The 19,274-nt window shown below is 32.3% G+C and overlaps 3 protein-coding genes across 3 annotated transcripts in view; 1 reads left to right on the top strand and 2 right to left on the bottom strand.

Annotated features, from left to right (window-relative positions):
- Positions 1 to 19,274, top strand: part of LOC129223171 (1-phosphatidylinositol 4,5-bisphosphate phosphodiesterase-like) — a 187,421-nt gene that overhangs the window by 127,348 nt on the left and 40,799 nt on the right. The gene's annotated exons all lie outside the window — the stretch shown is intronic.
- LOC129222724 (cuticle protein 8-like) lies at positions 1,135 to 4,664 on the bottom strand. The gene is made up of 3 exons (XM_054857256.1): positions 4,547 to 4,664; positions 2,291 to 2,395; positions 1,135 to 1,707 (listed from the first exon to the last, which is right to left on the bottom strand). The coding sequence occupies exons 1-3, from the start codon at positions 4,556 to 4,558 to the stop codon at positions 1,177 to 1,179; spliced, it is 648 nt and encodes a 215-aa protein (XP_054713231.1). The 5' UTR covers positions 4,559 to 4,664; the 3' UTR covers positions 1,135 to 1,176.
- LOC129222726 (adult-specific rigid cuticular protein 15.7-like) lies at positions 13,157 to 15,644 on the bottom strand. Its single transcript, XM_054857258.1, has 3 exons — positions 15,615 to 15,644; positions 14,286 to 14,390; positions 13,157 to 13,690 (listed from the first exon to the last, which is right to left on the bottom strand). Exons 1-3 carry the CDS (start codon positions 15,624 to 15,626, stop codon positions 13,193 to 13,195), a joined length of 615 nt encoding a protein of 204 aa, XP_054713233.1. The 5' UTR covers positions 15,627 to 15,644; the 3' UTR covers positions 13,157 to 13,192.

Raw genomic sequence — 19,274 nt, 5'->3', positions numbered from 1 at the left:
TCTTTTTACGAGAAAATGGTACCCAGCCCACAACATTCAGCATCCAGCACATAACATAAGCCCCTATTATTCCTTTAAATTTTAACGTCTTAAATTCAAATTATGGTTGTGATAAAAGCCGTTAGTAGAGACAAGAAACCCAACAAGTAGAGTCCTCTCTCTATTCCTTATTGGGGAAAGTAGAGTCCTCTCTCTATTCCTTATTGGGAAAAACGTAATTTGAGAATTCAAGATCTCAAGATTCAAACTTATTTTTTTTTCTTTACTTAATCTTTTAGGTCACCAGGTGTAAAAAAAATAGTTTCGAAATGTTGATGCATCAGTTTTTAAAATCATGATTGTTAACTTACTTGATCTATTTCAATTTGAATGCAATAAATAATAATTACTTGCACTTTTTCTTGCGGATTCATTTTCGCATTTATACTTTAATTTTTGGTATTAATTCTAATTTAAAAACTTGATTTACGGAACTTTTTTTCTTTCGATTGCATTTTTCACGCAGAGTTTTTTAAAAATATTCTTGTAAAAAGAAGTCTTCAAAGCAATACGTTTGCATGCAGTTAAGTTGTGGTAGTAACTCAATATATTTACACTCGTAGTAGTACTTTAGGCATGTTTAAAGTGTCCAACTTGTGTGTTTGCAAACCGTATTCGGTGCTTCGCCGTATTTCAGGCCTTTCTTCTAAAATCTTAATTACTTCACTTCATAAATTTCACAAAGTTTCAATATAAATGAATGTGCAAAGAAAAAGAAGATCTTTAAACATGAATATATTGTCGCGTCAGAGCAATTCTAACACTAAGATATCCTTATTGCCAGAAACGACGATATATGAGTATAAGAGATAATGCTGAATGTTAAGTTCATAGAAATCTGGTCTTCTTAGTCTGCAAACTTCATTCTTTGTTTCTACTAAAGCGACATTCTAACAACAATAAGAACTTAAAATCTGTAGCTGGGTTTCCAATCGCATATGGTGGCCTCAACTAAAAATAAAATAAAATTTTGCGTCAGCCGTTATTATTATAATTTTTTCTACAATTATTATTTTTATTATTTCATTATTTTCCCTTTTTCTTGGAATTTGGAGATCACAGGTGGAGTAGTGAAAGTATAATAAAATAAAGTAAAATAAAATAAAATCTAAATAAGTGATGACTTAGATATTTTATTTAAATACTCTGAAAATATAAATTACAATATTTTAATGAATTGCGCTTAAAAGCCCATATCCAAGTCCTTTTCCGTAAGCTAATCCATTGTAACCCAATCCATATGGCGAAAGAAGTCCAAGCCCATGGGTATTGACTATACTGTTGTAGGCAAGTCCGTGTCCAGCAAGGGCAATGGGAGCTGGTGCCACATGACTGACAACTGTAGCAGAGTGAGGAGCGACAACTACTGGTGCCACTGCTGGGGCAACAGCAACGTGGTGAGCTACTGGGGCAACAGGGCCGGCGTAGGGGGGAAGCGACGAGGGCAGCTGCAGGGGCACTGAGGGCGGTCCCAGGCTCGTTGGTCTTGACGGCTGCTCTGAAACCATGAGCATCAGCGACGTAGTCCACTCGTCTGGCTCTTCCGTCGATGTCGTGAAGGGTGTAAGATCCCTTCTTGTTGCCATGAGCATCACCTACCTCGGAGCGAGAGTTGGAAGCACCCTTACCGTCGACGATGTCATAACCAAAAGCGTAATTTCCATGAGCCTATAAAGAGGTTTAAAAAAATTGAACTTTGTTTTACAGGCTCACGTTTAATCAAAATAACAATATTTTATTTGTTTGCTTTATAATTTTTTTTAAGGCACATGTAATTAAAACATTATTTCTAGAATATTTATGCATGGTGTGAATTGAAATTATACTTTTTCTTTACTAAGAATTTGTCTGGTTGAAACTAATTTTTCGAGAAATAATACGGTATATAAAAATTAGTGTGGTTAAAAATCTTTTAGTAATCAATAACTCTTTTTTAAAATTTTAGCTCCAAGAATCTATGTTTGCACTGCACATATAGCTACTTTTGCACTAGATATTTCTGTGCTGCATAAGTAGCTTTGTAACTACTAATTTTGTTTGCAAAAATAAGCTTGATTTAAATATTAATAAATCAAGAAGTTAATTCGCAGTAAAAGGAGGAACTTGGTCTTCTTTGTAAGAAATATGCTTGAGTTAAACAAAGGGTGGTTCAACTGTGATTTGAAAAATCAAGTTCTGAACTTTGATTCAATTCATCGTTAAAAAAATAAAAATTGAAAAATAATAATAAAATCACATTTAAGCAACTTACATCCTGACTCCTTGAGCTGGCGCTGGCTCCAGTATTTACTAAGGCAACTCCGTGAAGAAGTGCTGTAGCCTGAACAGCTACCAATGTAGCGAAAAGGATTGCAACCTGAAACAAAAAGTTTAGTTTTAATAAATTTGATGAAATTCATTAGAATATTCGAAGTTTTTTCTTCTTTTACCTTTTTTTTTTTTTTTTTGAAAAAGAGTTTACTGTAAAATTTTAGAATAGTTGCTTCTTTTGTAAAACATTTTCTTAAATTAGAGTTTAAGCTGATGGCAATTCATGCGTTAAATGTATTTATCTGAATGAAATAATATTGTTCAGATTTCATACAAAAAACACATTTGCGATCATGTGTGTTGTATTTATATTTATGAAAAGTTCCTTCAGAAATGAACTGATACAAACATTAATCATTTTTAACATTTGAAACTTTTTTACCATTAATTACTAATTTTAACATTTGAAACAGTTTATTTCTCAAGTTAGTTCTCTTAGTGATGAAGTGTTAATATTTTAAAGGTGAACAGATTGTTTTCTTAATTTGTCATGAGAAATAAGTCTAATGTTACTTAAATTATCTTATTGCTTGTTAATTTTTCACTTACTTGAAATAAATATTTGATCAAAATGATTCAGATTACTTGTAAAGACGTTTAAAGTTCATCGCGAAAAAAAAAAAATATACGTAAAAATTTAAAATGTTGATTTTCTGCTTCGTAAAAGTTTAAACTTGTTTTGTTCTTTGACCTTTTTTGCTCAGACTTTGTTTTTTAAATGTTAGATTTTTATCTTTTAATTGTTTGGAGGCATTTCTTCGCGCACATTGTTTTGGAGAAGTTATTTTAGTACGAAATTGTATTTCTTTTGACTGTGTATTATCTAATGCACAACATGTCTTGAAGTATTTTATTAGACTTATATACTCATGCTATTTAAATTTATACAGGCATTCATAAGAGATATTTTTTTTTAATTCAAGAAATGAAGTTTTTTTTTTGTAAAGCTACACTAAAGAGTTTGCGGCAGAGTTTGAATGGTTTTACCACACACAGAAACTTTCATATTGTAATAATTGCAGCATTCTTAAAATCCGTTACTTTACGAGATTTTTTCTGATTGGTGTATATGCATAAAAACACACTACATACCTATATATTTGAATCAACATTGAATAAATGAATATAATTTTGAACTTAATTAGTGGCATTTATGCGGTGATGTTTTTTGCTTCATTTATTAAATTGATACACGAAGACAAATTTCCCAAAATATTTTAAATTTGATTTACCCATTTAAATGGTAACCCTTAAATTATATTTAAGTACAGATTACCCACTTTCTTTGTCAATTCAAGCCTTGTGGTCATGGGCCAAAGTCGGATTTTAATTGAAATGTCAAGTCTAACTCTCTAGTTTTTAAAACATAACTGTTGGCTCGTCTTATAAACATTTTGGGACGTTGCAATAAAATGTATGTAGCTTTTTGATTTTTCCTAAGCTAAAATAACTTTTCGCAATACAATTTTTATTTCTTTTGCAATATTGCCCCTCAGCTGTTGAACTGCTTTGTTTCTTAGTCAAATTGCTCCCAAAAATTAACAAGTTTTTTATAAATAAATTTGTATTCAAATCAATTAATTACAAAGACTCAAATATGCAGTCAAAAATGTTTTAAAGTTGTATGTTTTAAGTGTTTTATTTATGAGTTAATGATAAATTTTAAAAATAACTGTTTTTATTTAACTCCATTTTATTTATCTAGCCGCAAAACTGATTTGTAGTAGTGCTTCGATCGATACTGCTACGAAGAACTATATCCCCCTTAGTTATATATTTCTTAAGTTTACTGAAAGCAAAGTAAACTTAACAAATAGATTACTACGGGAAAATCAACATAATGGCGTAGAAAAATTTTGTTCTCTTTCATTCGTGAAATTTTGTGTTTACGTTTCATTCGTGAACACCAGAATGGTGTTTGGGCACAACAGTTAAATGGTTAATTTTCCGGAGAAGTAACATTGACCTTCAAATATTTCTTTATTTGGCAAATTTTGTCTAACGGTTCAGCAAAATTATCATAATTCAGCGAAATTTGGAGTTTCACTCAGCAAAATTTGGAGTACCATGCGGCAAATTGAGAATTTGCGTCCTCCCAAGAAGTTAAGTTCAGGGCGCCCTGCTTACCTCACGTGCCAACAAAACAGAAATAACCAGACAAATTATGCAAAGTTTTTGAAATAAATTTCTTTCTTACCTTATAGAACATGATGAACGTTATCGAGTCGATGAAACTGATAAACTACCAGGATTTCGAAGCCTTTTTATACTAGCTATAAAAGATGCAAATTATTTTCTTTTACGTCATAAACAGCTTCGGCATTTAAAAGAAGGTGGATTCTTTTTCAAAAATCAGAGCAGTAAAATCCTTGGTAGGTATGCCATTCACAGTCTCAATAATCGTTATAGTTTGAAAAGAACGTTATTGGTTTTGTTTTTGTTAGACATAATCTTCCGTCGGACCCAGCGTCCTTCAGTTTCTCGCAAGGAAAAATCGGGCGTGTCTCGAATCATATCCGGAAAAACTTTCTAATTGTTTTTAATTGTAAGGAAATGTTAATTGGAAAGGAAATAAAAAATACGTGAAAAATCATTTCTTGCGAGTGAAAAATATTTGCATAGGATCTTTATTTTTAGAGAATGCAAGAGAAAATTCCGTAAATCATTTTCCGAAAAAAATATTTCGTTTCGAATTTTCATTCACTCTTAAAACGTGTGCGTTAGAGTGGTTCAAAAGTTTTATTTTTTTTTTCAGCTAAAGTTCAGGCCACCCACTACTTTTTTGAGACTTACTAATAGTATTATGCTGTAAATTTTTTTACTTCTTGCTCAAATTTTCAGAGAGTACTCAATGACCCCTTAATATAACATTAGCCGTAGTATAGAAAATAACATAAATTTAGAAAAATTTAATTTTCCCAGCTATTTTTTTGTTGTAAATAATTATTTTATTGCAATGTCTATGTACATTACTAGTGTATATGATAATGTGTAGCATTGTTTTTTTAGTTCAATGTATTTTGTTAAACCTCCCTCCCCATAATGATTAAGTTTAGGGAAAGGGGTTGAGCACCCCTTTTCAGTTGAAATAGGAAGCTGAAATTCTTCCAGTATATAACTATCCACAAGTCTAAAAATATTGAGGGGGTGGTCCGTTATCTAGAAGAAACTTTTTTTAAACATGTATTTTTGAACCACCCTACTGTGCGTGTTTGTCTTTGCGTGTCTGCCTCCTGACTGGCAATGTTTATTAGGTCAGTACTGATACCGTTGGATACAGGACATCCAGCGCGATTCCTCCCTGTCTCACCTCTCTAATCTTGAGGGGCCGGACATCCAGTCCTGAGGCTGTCCTGACACACTGAAAAGCAATTACATTATCAATGGGCTGGTTTACTTCAGTCAAAAGTACTTCTTTTAGTCATTGAAATGAATAGAATTAGCAAAAAAAAAAAACATGGACCCAGAAAATACTTTTATTTTCCCAACAGTTTTTTTAAAATTAATTTTTTTAAATGTCCGATTTTGAAAACAAGGCGTGGTCTTGATGACGTCACAAATGATGCACTTTGCCGCATCTTTCTACCGCGATTCCACGTTATGATAATCAAGCAGCGAATTAAAATTGCGCTCTACGCTTGCTATCAACCATATTGTTGCCAATACACGTGAGTAAAGATGCGAATTAAATATTTTGCACTCTGAATGGCAACACTGAATGGCATTTCATCATTTGTGATGTCATCGGCAGAAGCCGTAAACAATGAAAGCGCTCCGATTTAAGTATTTTTTAAAAAATATTAAAGCAAACAAATTTATCAAAAAATGGTCAGAGCCTATGTTTTTAAGCATGCTCTTTCAGAAAAAAATACGTTTAAAATTTTGGAAACGACCCCATTGTCACCCACCGCAGATGGTGAACTGGGGGTTGGCTAGCGAAACGAGCCGGGGGGAGATCCTCCTATTACTTCTATAAAGGATATCCGAGTTTATAGTGAAACAAATTTTTCACTCATGAGACGGACAGTAAGACAGAGTGCAAACTTTTGCGACAAAGGATTGAGAACTAGCAACATAGAGAAATAGTGTGCTGTAAAAAATAATTACACATTTATCTGTCCTAAAATCTTCCTTTCTTCAAACAAGCCCCTCAATATGTTCATTCTCCAAGTTCTTCATTTATCCCAAAAATGCAGAAACATTTTTACGTGTTCCTTTTCGGAGGATGTCTTAACCTTCTAGTGAGGCTCTGAAAACTTGAGGCTTGTCTGTCATTTATGTTTGGGTTGAAAGAGGACAAATTCTTATATTGGCACAACATCAATAATCAATATCGCAACGTAAACCGACTTTTCTTAACCCTATTTTATCATACAAAATGGTTTAAGCCTCAGAGGATTGGAAGTCAACTGATCAAAGACAGACTGTAGCACTTACACCGATGCAAACGAGAGGTGTTGCCATCGAAGATCATATCGATGCGTGAAGGGGACGACATATCTTAACTGCGTACAAAGGTTCTCCGCATTGTTACAATGTATTAGTGAATTAGTAATTAGTGTTTCAGTACATCGCAGTTTGCATGATGGTCTGCAAAGTGAACCTTGGTGACCTGATCGGTAAGAGACTAGTGGGTACCGAGTTCGAAATCAGCAAATCAAAGTTCTTCCTTTTTCAGAAGGAATGATTGAATCATCATCTTCTTCAAGTGCCCCATCAACCCATTAAACTTCTCGCAGTGATAGGTATCCTGAAGCGTAGTATAGTCTACATAGGTTTGTGATAGGTACCCTGAAGCGTAGTGTATAGTCTACATTGTTATGTTCTCCCAAAATTTCTACATATCTTTTGCCGCGAACCAGCTCCAATATGCAGCACATGTAATGTCGATTAGACAGTGTAGCATACCTTGTCTGATTGTCCAAATTTTAACCATACTCGTTTCAAATTTTTCAATTAGCTGCATCCATCTTCGAAGGAACGGAACTATCAGGGGACACCCCCAATACGAAATTGTTCGCTTTCCTTCAGGAGGTTAGCTTTATGTCTTTAATTTAGTGCTCATCCTTATGTACTTGTTTTTGCCTTGTCATTGTTTTGTTGGTAACTCAAAATTGTTTCTCAGATATTCCTTTCAGCTCGACACTCAAATTTTAAAACGTGTTTATTTTGGCTAATTTTTCTAAATTCTAGAAGTTTTGTGTCCTTTGCTCCTTAACAAAACTCACTTTTTTGGCTCTTCTTTCTACTGTTTAACAATCGTTTGGCGCAGTATAGCCTATTAGGGCCAAAAAACCCAATCAAACCAACCAACCAACTAACCCAAAATTTCTTCTACGTTTCCCGAATACGTGCGAAGTGCATGTGCCGAAATCTGAATTAAGCAAAAACTGTCCATTTTGGTTTTGCAAGCAATTGTTAAAAAAAAAAACCTTTGCTGATGGAACATTGAGCAGTGTCGCTATTAGGCTCGAGCAAACAAGGAAATTTCGTCAGGTTCCACTTCCATAATCATTCCCCGTCGTTTGCGACTCGTGAAAATTATTAATTCATGTAAATAATTAATAGAACTTATTGTCTTTTTTTTTTCACTTTTCATCTTTATAAATGTATTCCGTACCATTAAAACATCTTTAAAATCAAAGAGAAAGTTTTCCAATAAATAATGCGCAATTGTTCATTATGCCCTAGGGCCCTAAAGTGGTTACGACTTAAATCAAACTTGTTACGGAAAATATCTTCTAACAATAGAGAATATCTGTTTTAACATTTACCGATATTATCTCTTACGAAGCTAATTACGCCTAACGCTGAATTAGTTTTCACTTCATCAATGACCTTACGTCTATTTCTTTGATTAACCTTCTCAGAGAAAAGGTGTGGTTGTTACAAAGCATAAACGTAAGAATTACAATCGCCGCATTAGTAAACATTTATGCGAGTGCATTTATTGAAAGATTTTTGTATCGATTGTAATGCAGTAATTATGTAATTTTATTATTCATGTGTTTTATATATTGCAGAATGTGCTTTGAACAGAGTTGACAAATAATCAGATTAAAAATTAAAATTATTTAAAAGTATCTTAATGAATTTAGGTCAACCTTTTGTTTTGTGCTTTCAACAGTTTAATGTTCAAGCAAAGAATGTGTCCTCATATATATATATATATATATATATATATATATGCATACTAATAGCCAATTCACTGATCGAGTAACGCTCCTGACGTCACCAACAATGAAACTCGCACCATAGCATAATAATTCAATAGTATTTTTCGGTAATGTTTGACCTGCAGGGAAATGCTTTATTTTGACAAGGCTGAACTGGAACCGGTAACTTTATTGCTTTACTGGTAAGATTGCAATTCAAGGAGAATTAAGAAACAAATAACAGATTAAAAAAAAAAAAAATACTAAATAATTTTCATAAGGCACTCAAAAGGACAAAGTAACTTTTCTGGGTCAGAAAAGACAATTTAAGTACTCCTGTAGTTTTCAATTATTCCAAGAAAAAGACTTCACCAACGAAGAAAAGTGCGGCTCAAGTCATGTAGAGAATGTTTTATCATCTAGTTTTCAATCATAAATTTGAGTATTGAAACCTGCATATTTTTGTTAATAAAAATTCTGTTATTTTGAAGTTTTTCCTTTTGAAACAAAATTTTAGTTCAGAATTTAATTTTTTAGCATTAAGTTCCTTAAGATTAAACAAATCTTTTAGTGAAATTTCCAAGTCTCTATGTGCTCTAGTTACTGAGATAAAAGCAAAAGAATGGTTCAAAACATGCAAGTTACTTGTGATAAAGATCCTAATATGTGTCTGGGCTATCCGATTATTGGGACAGATGAGGATAAAAATCCTAAGAAAGCTACGGACAGTGAATATCATTCTTGTTCCAGAGAAGCCTTGATTCAAAACTTTCATTTCATTAACACTACTGTTGCAAGGCTACAAAATTTGTATCAATGAGTTTTATATTTAAACATTTAATGGGAAAATTACATGAAATTTGCTGTTTTCCATCCTAACCGAAATAATAATTTTATCTTAGAATTTTAATTTTTCAGCGTTAAATTGTACCTTAAGACTAAGAAAATCATTTAGTGAAATCCCGAAGTTTGTGGTCTAGTTGCTGAGATATAAGCAAAAACAGGCCGCAGATTTTTTCGTGACAATCAGGTCAAGTATCATAAAAGTGCTTAAAAGTGGTTAACAATCAACGCTATTTACTGGAGTTTAGGGTTGATCCACTGAAGTTAGGGTTAAAATTTCAACTATCAAAACATCATTTTCACCCGTCATACCTTGACGGATGATTTTCTAATGCCAAAATAATTATTGAAAAAAATAAGTCCAAAGACAATTGAACTTTGTTTGGTTTTGATTTAAGAGAGTCCATTTTGTAAACGGTTAAATCTTTCTTTTTTCCTGTAAATATCTATTAAAAGTTCAAACTTAGAATATTGTTCAACAGTCTAAAACTCTGCGGAAGCATAAAAAATGAAATTCAGATATAATACGAAGACAAATCAAAAACCATTTGTGCCTATTTTTTATTCGCCAAAAACAGGTGCATACTAGGGATGCGTCGTTCATTAATGAACGGGTTAAAAAGAACGAATCCTTAAAATGAACGGATCCGTTCGTTCACCTAAAAAATGAACGACCGTTCTGTTGAACAATGAACAGTTTGGAACATCGTATGGATACACTTGTGATAAAATCGCATTTTTATTTATTTATGTTTTTTTTTTTTGAATTACATTCATTTTTAAAATTTTAACTCTTAATTAATCTCGAATTTCCTTTTTTTCAGTGCAGTACAATCTATTCATTTTGAACCTTTTTACTTCTTACTTTTTTGGTGAATATGCGCTATTCCAATGGTGCACAGAAAATTTAAGGCAAAACTAATTGCGTTATTGTTATCGTTTGCTTAATTAATAAAGAATATTGTCTTTCACTTGGTCCCCAGTCCATTCTCGGTAACTGCTTTATTTTAGCATTAGTAGCTTAAAACACTAATTAATGTATGCTTCCCTGGCTTGCATCATCTTCAAATTTTTAACTCTTAATCTATTTCAAACTTCCTTTTTCTCAGTGCAGTACAATATATTCATTTTGAGCCTTGTTACTTTCTGCTTTATTCATTATTTTTCTTTAGCCGCTGCAGTTCATCTCCAATTTTCCAATGTATCAATTAGTAATGTTTTGTGTAACTTTTTTGGGTTACCAACAAAATGTTTGGACTTGACACTCCCTGTCCACGCACCTGCTAAAAACCTTCTCTCGCTTTCTGTCGCAAAATTATTTCTAAAATTACCTTTCCCCACTTTTGGGGCGATCCTTTTGTCTTCTAAAACATCCCTCCAATCAACTACCATCTATATTGATTTGGCTTTATTTTTAAATTGGCGACTTCCAAGTCGCTTATTTTACTTTCAATATCCAGAGATTTTTAATAAGGATTATTATTGTTTAATTTTCCAATATTTAAAAAAAAAAAAAAGTTGCTCTTTTTCTCTCCTGTTCTCATTGGTACTGTGGAATACTTTTGAAGCTCCCTAATATTTGTGAGTCTTTTTTTTTTCTTTTAAATAAATTATCTGGTACTCCGGCTGAGCAACCAATATATTTGTTGTTACTTTTTTTCGTTATAAGTTTTTTCGTCTATTGGTAACACTATAAACAGGTATAAAGTGCTGTAGCTGGAAAAAAAATATTTAAAGGAACGCAGCTATTTCTTTTGGGTAGGTATCATGATCGGCAGATGTTTGTTTTGGGGGTCGAAAACGGTCAGTTTTGACAAGTTAGGCTAGTTTTTATTAAAAGTTGATCTTTTATGTTTTTAATATTTTGTTAAGATTATGTACATTTAACGTACGTAGTTTTAATGGACATTTTCTTATTCTCGTATTTTATATTGTAGTTTGTTTCTTTCTTTTTTTTCCTTGTAGTTATCTTTTCTGTTTATTTCGCGATTTACATTTTTAAAAATATAACCTAAAGTGGACATTCAAAATCATTTTTGTTTTATTTTTACCTGTGACAAAACTAGATTTGAAATGATGTTTCTATTTATAATTAGTGCACTATTTCATATAAATTCAATTTTGTTAATTTTTCTAACGTCACAAATTATTTTTTTTACATAGTAAAATTTAATAACTTAATTTTGTGAATTCACTGAGCTGGCGGTGGATTTCATGTAATTACGCTAGAGTTTTTGTCTCGAGTGTAAAAAAATTCACTTTTAATCATGATGGGTAAAAAATTTGAGACTATAGTGTTTTTATTTTTGCTATTTTTTTTTCAAAGGAATTTTTAAAAAGTTTTGTTCAACAATTTACCGATTTTTTTTTTCTAAACTCTTTTAGCAAGAAGTTAAAAAGCTTATTCTTGAAATATTTGTCGCCATCATTGGTATGTATATCACTATGTCGGTGAAAACTTGGCAACAAAATGAGATTCCGAATTCAGTGTTAGTTTGGCGACATTGGCGATATTTTAAACGTGTTAAAATTATCGATATCTGTAAAATGAATCTTTGTTAAATATTCTTCCCTGCATCAATTGACAACAAACTTGGGGTGTAATTATTGCATCTGTTTTTTTTTTCTTTTTTTTTTATCATTCTAAGGTACTATAGTATTCTATTTGTGTTCCTTTTTTAAGTTTCCCATAGTTTTTATTTTTGAAATTTCAAATTTATGACACCTACAACATCAAATCGCTTTACATTTAAGAGAACAAGTCTCAATACTATTGGTGCAGGAAAGTGTAAAAAAAAAAAAATCATTTCAGCAGTATTACTTCTACCGTACGTACCTGAGTATTCGCTCACCTAGTTTTTGGAGTAGTTAAAAATATATATCATTTAATAGTCGAAAAAAGAGGTAGTCTTGTGTCTACATCAGATTCAAAACTTCTGCGTTTCCAGAAAAACGAAATTAGTGAACATTTAAAATTCAATGCATGTAAAAAGATTCTAAAAATAAAAAAAAACTCCTAAATTGCGATGATTAGGAAAAATGATGATTTTTTCATTAAAAATGTGTGAGCTTTTGACGTCACACGCAGGAATAGTTTAAACCAAACGTTCCAATGAGAAATAACAAGATACGTTTTTCCTAATGCGGTTTTGCTTCAATAGCTAGTTTTATAATTTTTTGAGTTACACCTTAGGTATATTAAATTAAAAATCATTAAAAGGAATTTAAATTCTCACATTTTTAACCAAAAGATATGTGTTATCGAAGCACCAAGCATGAGTAGAGCATAGGTATATTCATTTTAAAGAGAATTTAGCTCCCCTTTAAGTGTTTTGAAAACAACCTAAACTTTTACTTTCTTTCAAGCATCAATTTTTTTAACATCTAAGATGGTAATTCCTCAGAAATACTATTTTTTTATATCGCAAAATTATGTACATTTTTCCCCAATCTCTAAAATGACAATCAGTATTTAACAATCAGTCTTAGAAGTTCTTGTATCATTTCAAGTATCTGAAAAGAAATACTTCATTAAATTTTCAGTAAGTTACCGCTTTATAGCCGGGGCTAAGGCAGATATACATGAAATATTTCATGTACTTCATAAAATGTTTAGAAAATAATTGATAAGTCGTTTATCTTTTTGTATATTCGTTTATGATCATAAACCAGTTAAACCAATAGAGAAAGGTCTTTAAAATTTATTTCATATGTATTGGAACCTCTTGATACTCGTACATAGATTCAAACCGTATCAAATAATTGAACTAAAGAAATTAAGTAACACATTCACTAATTAATGACTTAGATTTTATTTTTATCTACACAGTATCAGTTACATCATTTTAATAGACAGTATGAAGAAGGCCATGTCCCAATCCTTTTCCATAGGCCAATCCGTTATAACCCAGTCCATAGGGGGCAAGAAGTCCAAGTCCATGGGTATTGACAACGCTGTTGTAGGCAAGTCCGTGTCCAGCAAGGGCAATGGGGGCTGGTGCCACATGACTGACAACAGTGGCAGCGTGAGGGGCGACAACTACTGGTGCCACTGCTGGGGCAACAGCAACGTGGTCAGCAACTGGGGCAACAGGGCCGGCGTAGGGGGAAGCGACGAGGGCTGCTGCTGGGGCGCTGAGGGCGGTTCCAGGCTCGTTGGTCTTGACGGCTGCTCTGAATCCATGGGCATCAGCGACGTAGTCCACTCGTCTGGCTCTTCCGTCGATGTCATGAAGGGTGTAAGATCCCTTTTTATTGCCATGAGCATCACCTACCTCAGAGCGAGAGTTGGAAGCACCCTTACCGTCGACGATGTCATAACCAAAAGCGTAATTTCCATGAGCCTATCAAAAGCAAAGACACGTTTAAAAGTGTGTACAAATTTGAACAGTTTTATGCGTTACCAGAAATGTGTGTGAGGAAACGAAAAGAAGTTGTAATTTTTTTGTTGGAGCTGTTCATAACTGACTGTTTTAAAACTTATAAGTTCTTCAAAAGAATTGGTTTTCTTCAAACTAAATAGAAATATCCAAACTAAAACTGCAAAACAATTTTCTGCTCGGATAAAATTATTTTTCTTTTTTCAAAAAAGTTAACATTTCAATTAGTTTTGACTTTTGGTTAAACGAAAACTTTAACATGCGTGCATTGCTGGATGTATTGAAATTTAAGTCATAGTCTGTAAATATATCAGTTGTTTTTATTCCTTATATGCATCTTTATTTTCTTATTTAGGTTGCCTTCCTAGTGATAGCGGTGATATTATTATTCGGTTGCTATCGTAAATATGTCAATAATATCATTTAGCAAAAACAGTTGAAAATGTTTCTGAAATTTTTACATGATTTCTGTTTCATAAAACGATTTTTTAACGACAGCTAAGAAACAAAAATGATTTTGTGGATTATTTATAAATACAGTTTAATGTTTAATACTTACATCTTGACTTCTTGAGCTTGCACTAGCTCCAGTATGTACTAAGGCAACTCCGTGCAACAGTCCAGTGGCTTGGACAGCTACTAATGTGGCGAACAGAAAAGCAACCTGAAAATAAATTTGAATTTTACATTTTAAATTTACTTTGAATGGAAGTTTTTAATGAATCTTGATTGCACATTGAAACTTTACATTTTTTGAGTAAATTACTTTCAAAGGCAAATTGACAAGCTTGTTTATTGGTTTAACTCTGACTCACCTAATATTTCTTTTAACACAAAACATAAGCAAAATAAGCATTATGTATAGCGAAAATCGAAATTGTAATCCTGAAAATCAAGGAAAACTACGTCAACGAGATTTGCCTGTGACGTAGCATTGATTTAAGTCACAAATGTGGGAATTATTTGCACAGTTTGGCGGCCTGTGGGTTGCCGCGAAACAGCACTCGGACTTAGTTAAAATGGTTTTTAGATTTAACACGCGGAAACGATATGTTTTTCAAATTTTGTTACTGACATCCAGGAAAATTATGAAATTTAAAAATAAATTGCTTTGAGCTTTTAAGGCTAAGTGAGACTAATGAAAATGACAACTAATCAGGACTAATTGAAATGACAACTTTTTACGAAAATATAATTTCTATTTATTCTATTTTTGTTGGAATGATTAGATAAATTCTTTTTCACTTCATACTTGATTCAGTAGCTTCATATAAACCAAGTGCAATACATTTTTTTTTATATTTGACTCAAATATGATTTCTTTTCTTGCACAAATGGGCTTCTTCTCTGGAATGCAAATTCTTGTCATTCTGACCCTGTCATTTTGTCAGACCACATTAACTTAAATTATTTTTGTGAAAAAATTATTCAAATTAACAGCTTTGTATTGTTACTTCTGTGTCTTAAAAGTACTCATCGGTTTTTAAAAAAGGAATTCATTCATAATTCCCAAAAGCTCCGTTTATTACGAAAAGGTCCAAAAGCTTGGTTGACAAAAATTTCATTTTGTTACAAAACAAAAAAATACCATTCAAAAAAAAAAAAAAAAAACTGTTTTACTTTTTATATTTTAAATGTTAACGACAAAATCCAAAGATAAAAAAGTCAGTTTAAATGAAAATTATTTCATTTTAATCACTTATAACTTTTGCTTTTTCTCAAAAGTGTCATTCCCTCACACATGGAACACTCCAACTAAGAAAATACCTCGTAAAAAGCAGTATTAGCCATCATCATACAGGTTTTCTACTTATTATGCGAAATGTAATAATAAAGTAAAGTTTCAGCATAAAAATGATTAAGGCAGTAAATTATTTATGCATCTTACCTTAGAGATCATGATGAACGTTTGTTTTTGGTCTTCAGACGAACTGATAAAACGCACATATCCAGAAACCCTTTTATACTGCAAAACACTGAGGAAAATAATTTTCCTGATAAGTTAACTACCTTCAAAAATCCAGTTTACTATCTTCAAAGGCGGAATTCTTCTAACTAAACTCAACAAAAAACCTTGGTAATTATTTTCAAACCGATATATTTCACGACATTCATGTTATAAAAACAAACAATATTGTTTTTGTTCTTATTTAGTATCACTGGGCTCTCCTAGCAAGATGCCCTTCAGTGCCAATCGAAGGGAGTTGGGTGTGTCCCTGGTATCATTCAAAAGCGTAAATCTTCCCGAGGGGATGGAAATGTTAGATAATTTACAAAAGAAAAGATACGAATCTTGTTGATTTACATGCCAAAGAGAGTCATAATTTAAAAAATAAAGTGTATCCTCTAAAACAGCGTTTCTTAAATTGTGTTCCGCGGAACCCCGGGGTTCCACAAACAAATCCCCATGGCAAATAGTTAATGTGATAGTCTCTTTGAGGTAAGAACCGGGGTATTCTCCGAAATAGAATACTAGCTACGTCACTAGAAACTATTGAAACACCAGGGCAGTGTTGCCAGATGGTCAAATCCAGATTTCCCCAATTCCCTTCCAACTTTTCTCCAAAGAGCGATGTTTTCTATCAAAATTCCCCAAATTCAAAAATTATTTCCCCACTAATATTTTCATAAAATGAATCGACTTCCTCTGATATTTTTGTCTCTTGAAATTTTTTTTCCCCCAAATAGCCAAATTTTCTTATAAAATTCCCCAACTTTTTTTTTCTTCCCATTTTCACTTTTTTTTGTCTTTATCTTTTTTTTATTCTTACTAATAATAAAGCTGAAAGTCTCTCTCTCCGGATCTCTCTCTCTCTCTGTCAGGATCTCCGTGACGCGTATAGCACCTAGACCTTCGACTGATTTTCATGGAATTTGGCAAAGCATCAGTTTGTACTATGGGGGCTCCTCTAAGCGATTTTTCGAAGATTCGATTTAGTTCTTTTTTCTATTCCAATTTTAAGAACATTTTCCCGAGAAAAATTATCATAAGATGGACGAGTAAATTATCAAGTTATCATAATACGGAACCGTAACGTGGGCGAGCCAATTGGCGTGAAATTCATCATGCATTATTTGTAAATATACAGGAAAACCAAAAGACCTTTTAATTATCTACTACGGGCAAAGCCGTGCGAGTGCCACTAGTCATAAATACAAGCGCCTGACCGGGAGATAAGAAATAGCCATATATTTTTTTTTTCTCCTCGCATTTACTACTCTGCTTCTGTATCTACATTTAAACTATGATTTTTGTATATATTTATCCACACTGTAAAAAAAATTCGGAAACGTTTCTGAGTATATCGTGCAGCTGCGGTTCATGAAATTTTCGAAAACGTTTCTGAGTATTTCGGAATTCTCTTTCTGTAATGTCCGGAAACGTGTTTGAGTATTTCGGAATCCTCTTTCTGTAATGTCCAGAAACGTGTCTGAGTATTTCGGAATCCTCTTTCCGTAATTTTCAGAAACGTTTCTGAGTATTTCGGAATCCTCTTTCCGTAATTTCCAGAAATGTTTCTGAGTATTCTGTGCAGCTGTGGTTCATGAAAGTTTCGAAAACGTTTTCGAGTATTTCGGAATTCTCCAAACAATTTTCAAAAACGTTTCCGAGAATTTCGGAATCCTTTTTCCGTGATTTTTTCTAAAATATAATTCTTTATTATAGTATTGCATACCATATCAGTTTCAATTCTTTCATATCTAAGAGCAATAATACAAGCAATTTTAGAATCATTCGTGGATTTTTTTAAATTTTTTTTTGGAATTTCTAATGACAAATAGCATGGTTAACAGCATAACATATGCACAGTTATAAATTTTTGAAAAATTATGAAATAATCTACTAGTTTCATTCCTAATCACAAAATCGTCGGGGAATTGGAGTGAGGGTACCTTCTGAAAAGTGGGGATTGTTTGTTAAACAATCTTAAACTTCAGTTTTTCCCTCAATATTTTCAAGACAAAACTATCAACATATTGTATTTTTAATGCAGAACTTAAAAACGTATCTTGTATCAAACTTGATAGCTTTTATCTTCGGATAAAATTTGACAGGACTTACCTACCCTTCGCGTTCCGGAATTCGTTCACCTCAAGTCAATTTCTCTGACGAACAAAGTGTACCGAAAAGTACCAACAGAGAAATTGATGAATTTAAATATGACACCAAGTCCCCCTGCTGGAACCATTCGGGTTGATTCTTCTGTTCTTGCCCTTTTCCAGCTCATCACAAATATAAATACTTATTCAAAATAGGTTACTGATTTTATTTTTACAGTGTGCGCAAAATGCATTATATATTTTATTTATTAAAACATTGAACTCTATTACATGATTATTCCATTTCATATATACGAGAATACCCCCCCCCCACACCATAAGAGTGATGGTGCACCCATAAAATGCTATGAAGCGCCCCCCCCCCCCCTTGAGAAAGCAACATCATATACATTATAAATCAAAGTATCATATACATTATAAATCAAAGTATCATATAAATTATAAGTCAAATACTTTAATATGGTGTAAAAATACAAAATTATTTTATTAAGTCTTTTTTTTTTGCTTTTGGTAAAATTGAGGCTTGTAGAACGAAAAAAATGAAGACACTTTTAAATACATATATGTATTTATTTGTTAAATAAATTAATACACATTTAACTAATTTAAAGCGTTTCGCTAATGCAAATATTTAAAGAGATATCGTTATTTAGATAATACTGAAGCACTATGTTCCTAATTACAAGAGATAGTTTATTTTTTTTACTTCATACAATCTAGCTACACTGTTTACAAGAGAATGAAAACATGCAACCTTAAAGACGAACTATCAAACCTGACAATTTGCATATTATAACATTTAATTCATAATGCTTGATACATAAATGTTCAGCCAAATATTAACTGAGATTGACACATAAAAACAAAGTACACAATAACACTTATTTAAATTTTTTTATAATCTTCAATTCATAAATTTTACAGAATAAAACTAGACACACTTGCACTTTAAATATGTGTTCTATGTAATGTAAAATATTTCCAAATTGCAATAGTTCACAACGAAAAAATGATACTGAAGAAAATAGTTTTTTTTAACGAGATTTATATGAACTAAATCTCTTTAAAGTAATAGAGTTGCAAAGCGACTTACCTATTCGTCGGTGGTGGTCTTTTGCAGGCTTTGGTCACCAAAAAGGTGATTTTTATGACAGAATAAAATTCTGCCAACAAAAATTACCTATTTGGTAGAAAGAAGAAAAGTATCCAAGAAAAAAGTAAATTACCTACACAAGTTATGCGACGCTACGAATTTACATGGCGTCCTCTAGGCTGTTATTTGGTTTTTAATTTCAGTTTGTATTCCTTCCGCGAGCATGCGTCGAGAATTTGCACTTCGTACTTAAAAATAAGTGACATAGCTTCAAATTCAATCTCATGACGATACATAAGCAAGAAAATATAAGACTTTAAAATTATCTTCAGTGAATTCATGCGAGGAACAAAACTTCTACTAATCCCCTTGATGAGTGTTACTTCGCATACA

The sequence above is a fragment of the Uloborus diversus genome, chromosome 5 (genome assembly GCF_026930045.1).
Source record: "Uloborus diversus isolate 005 chromosome 5, Udiv.v.3.1, whole genome shotgun sequence".
Classification (NCBI taxonomy): Eukaryota; Metazoa; Arthropoda; class Arachnida; order Araneae; family Uloboridae; genus Uloborus; species Uloborus diversus.
The sequence above is the reverse complement of the archived record's forward strand: the minus strand, read 5'-3'. Positions and strand labels throughout refer to the sequence as shown.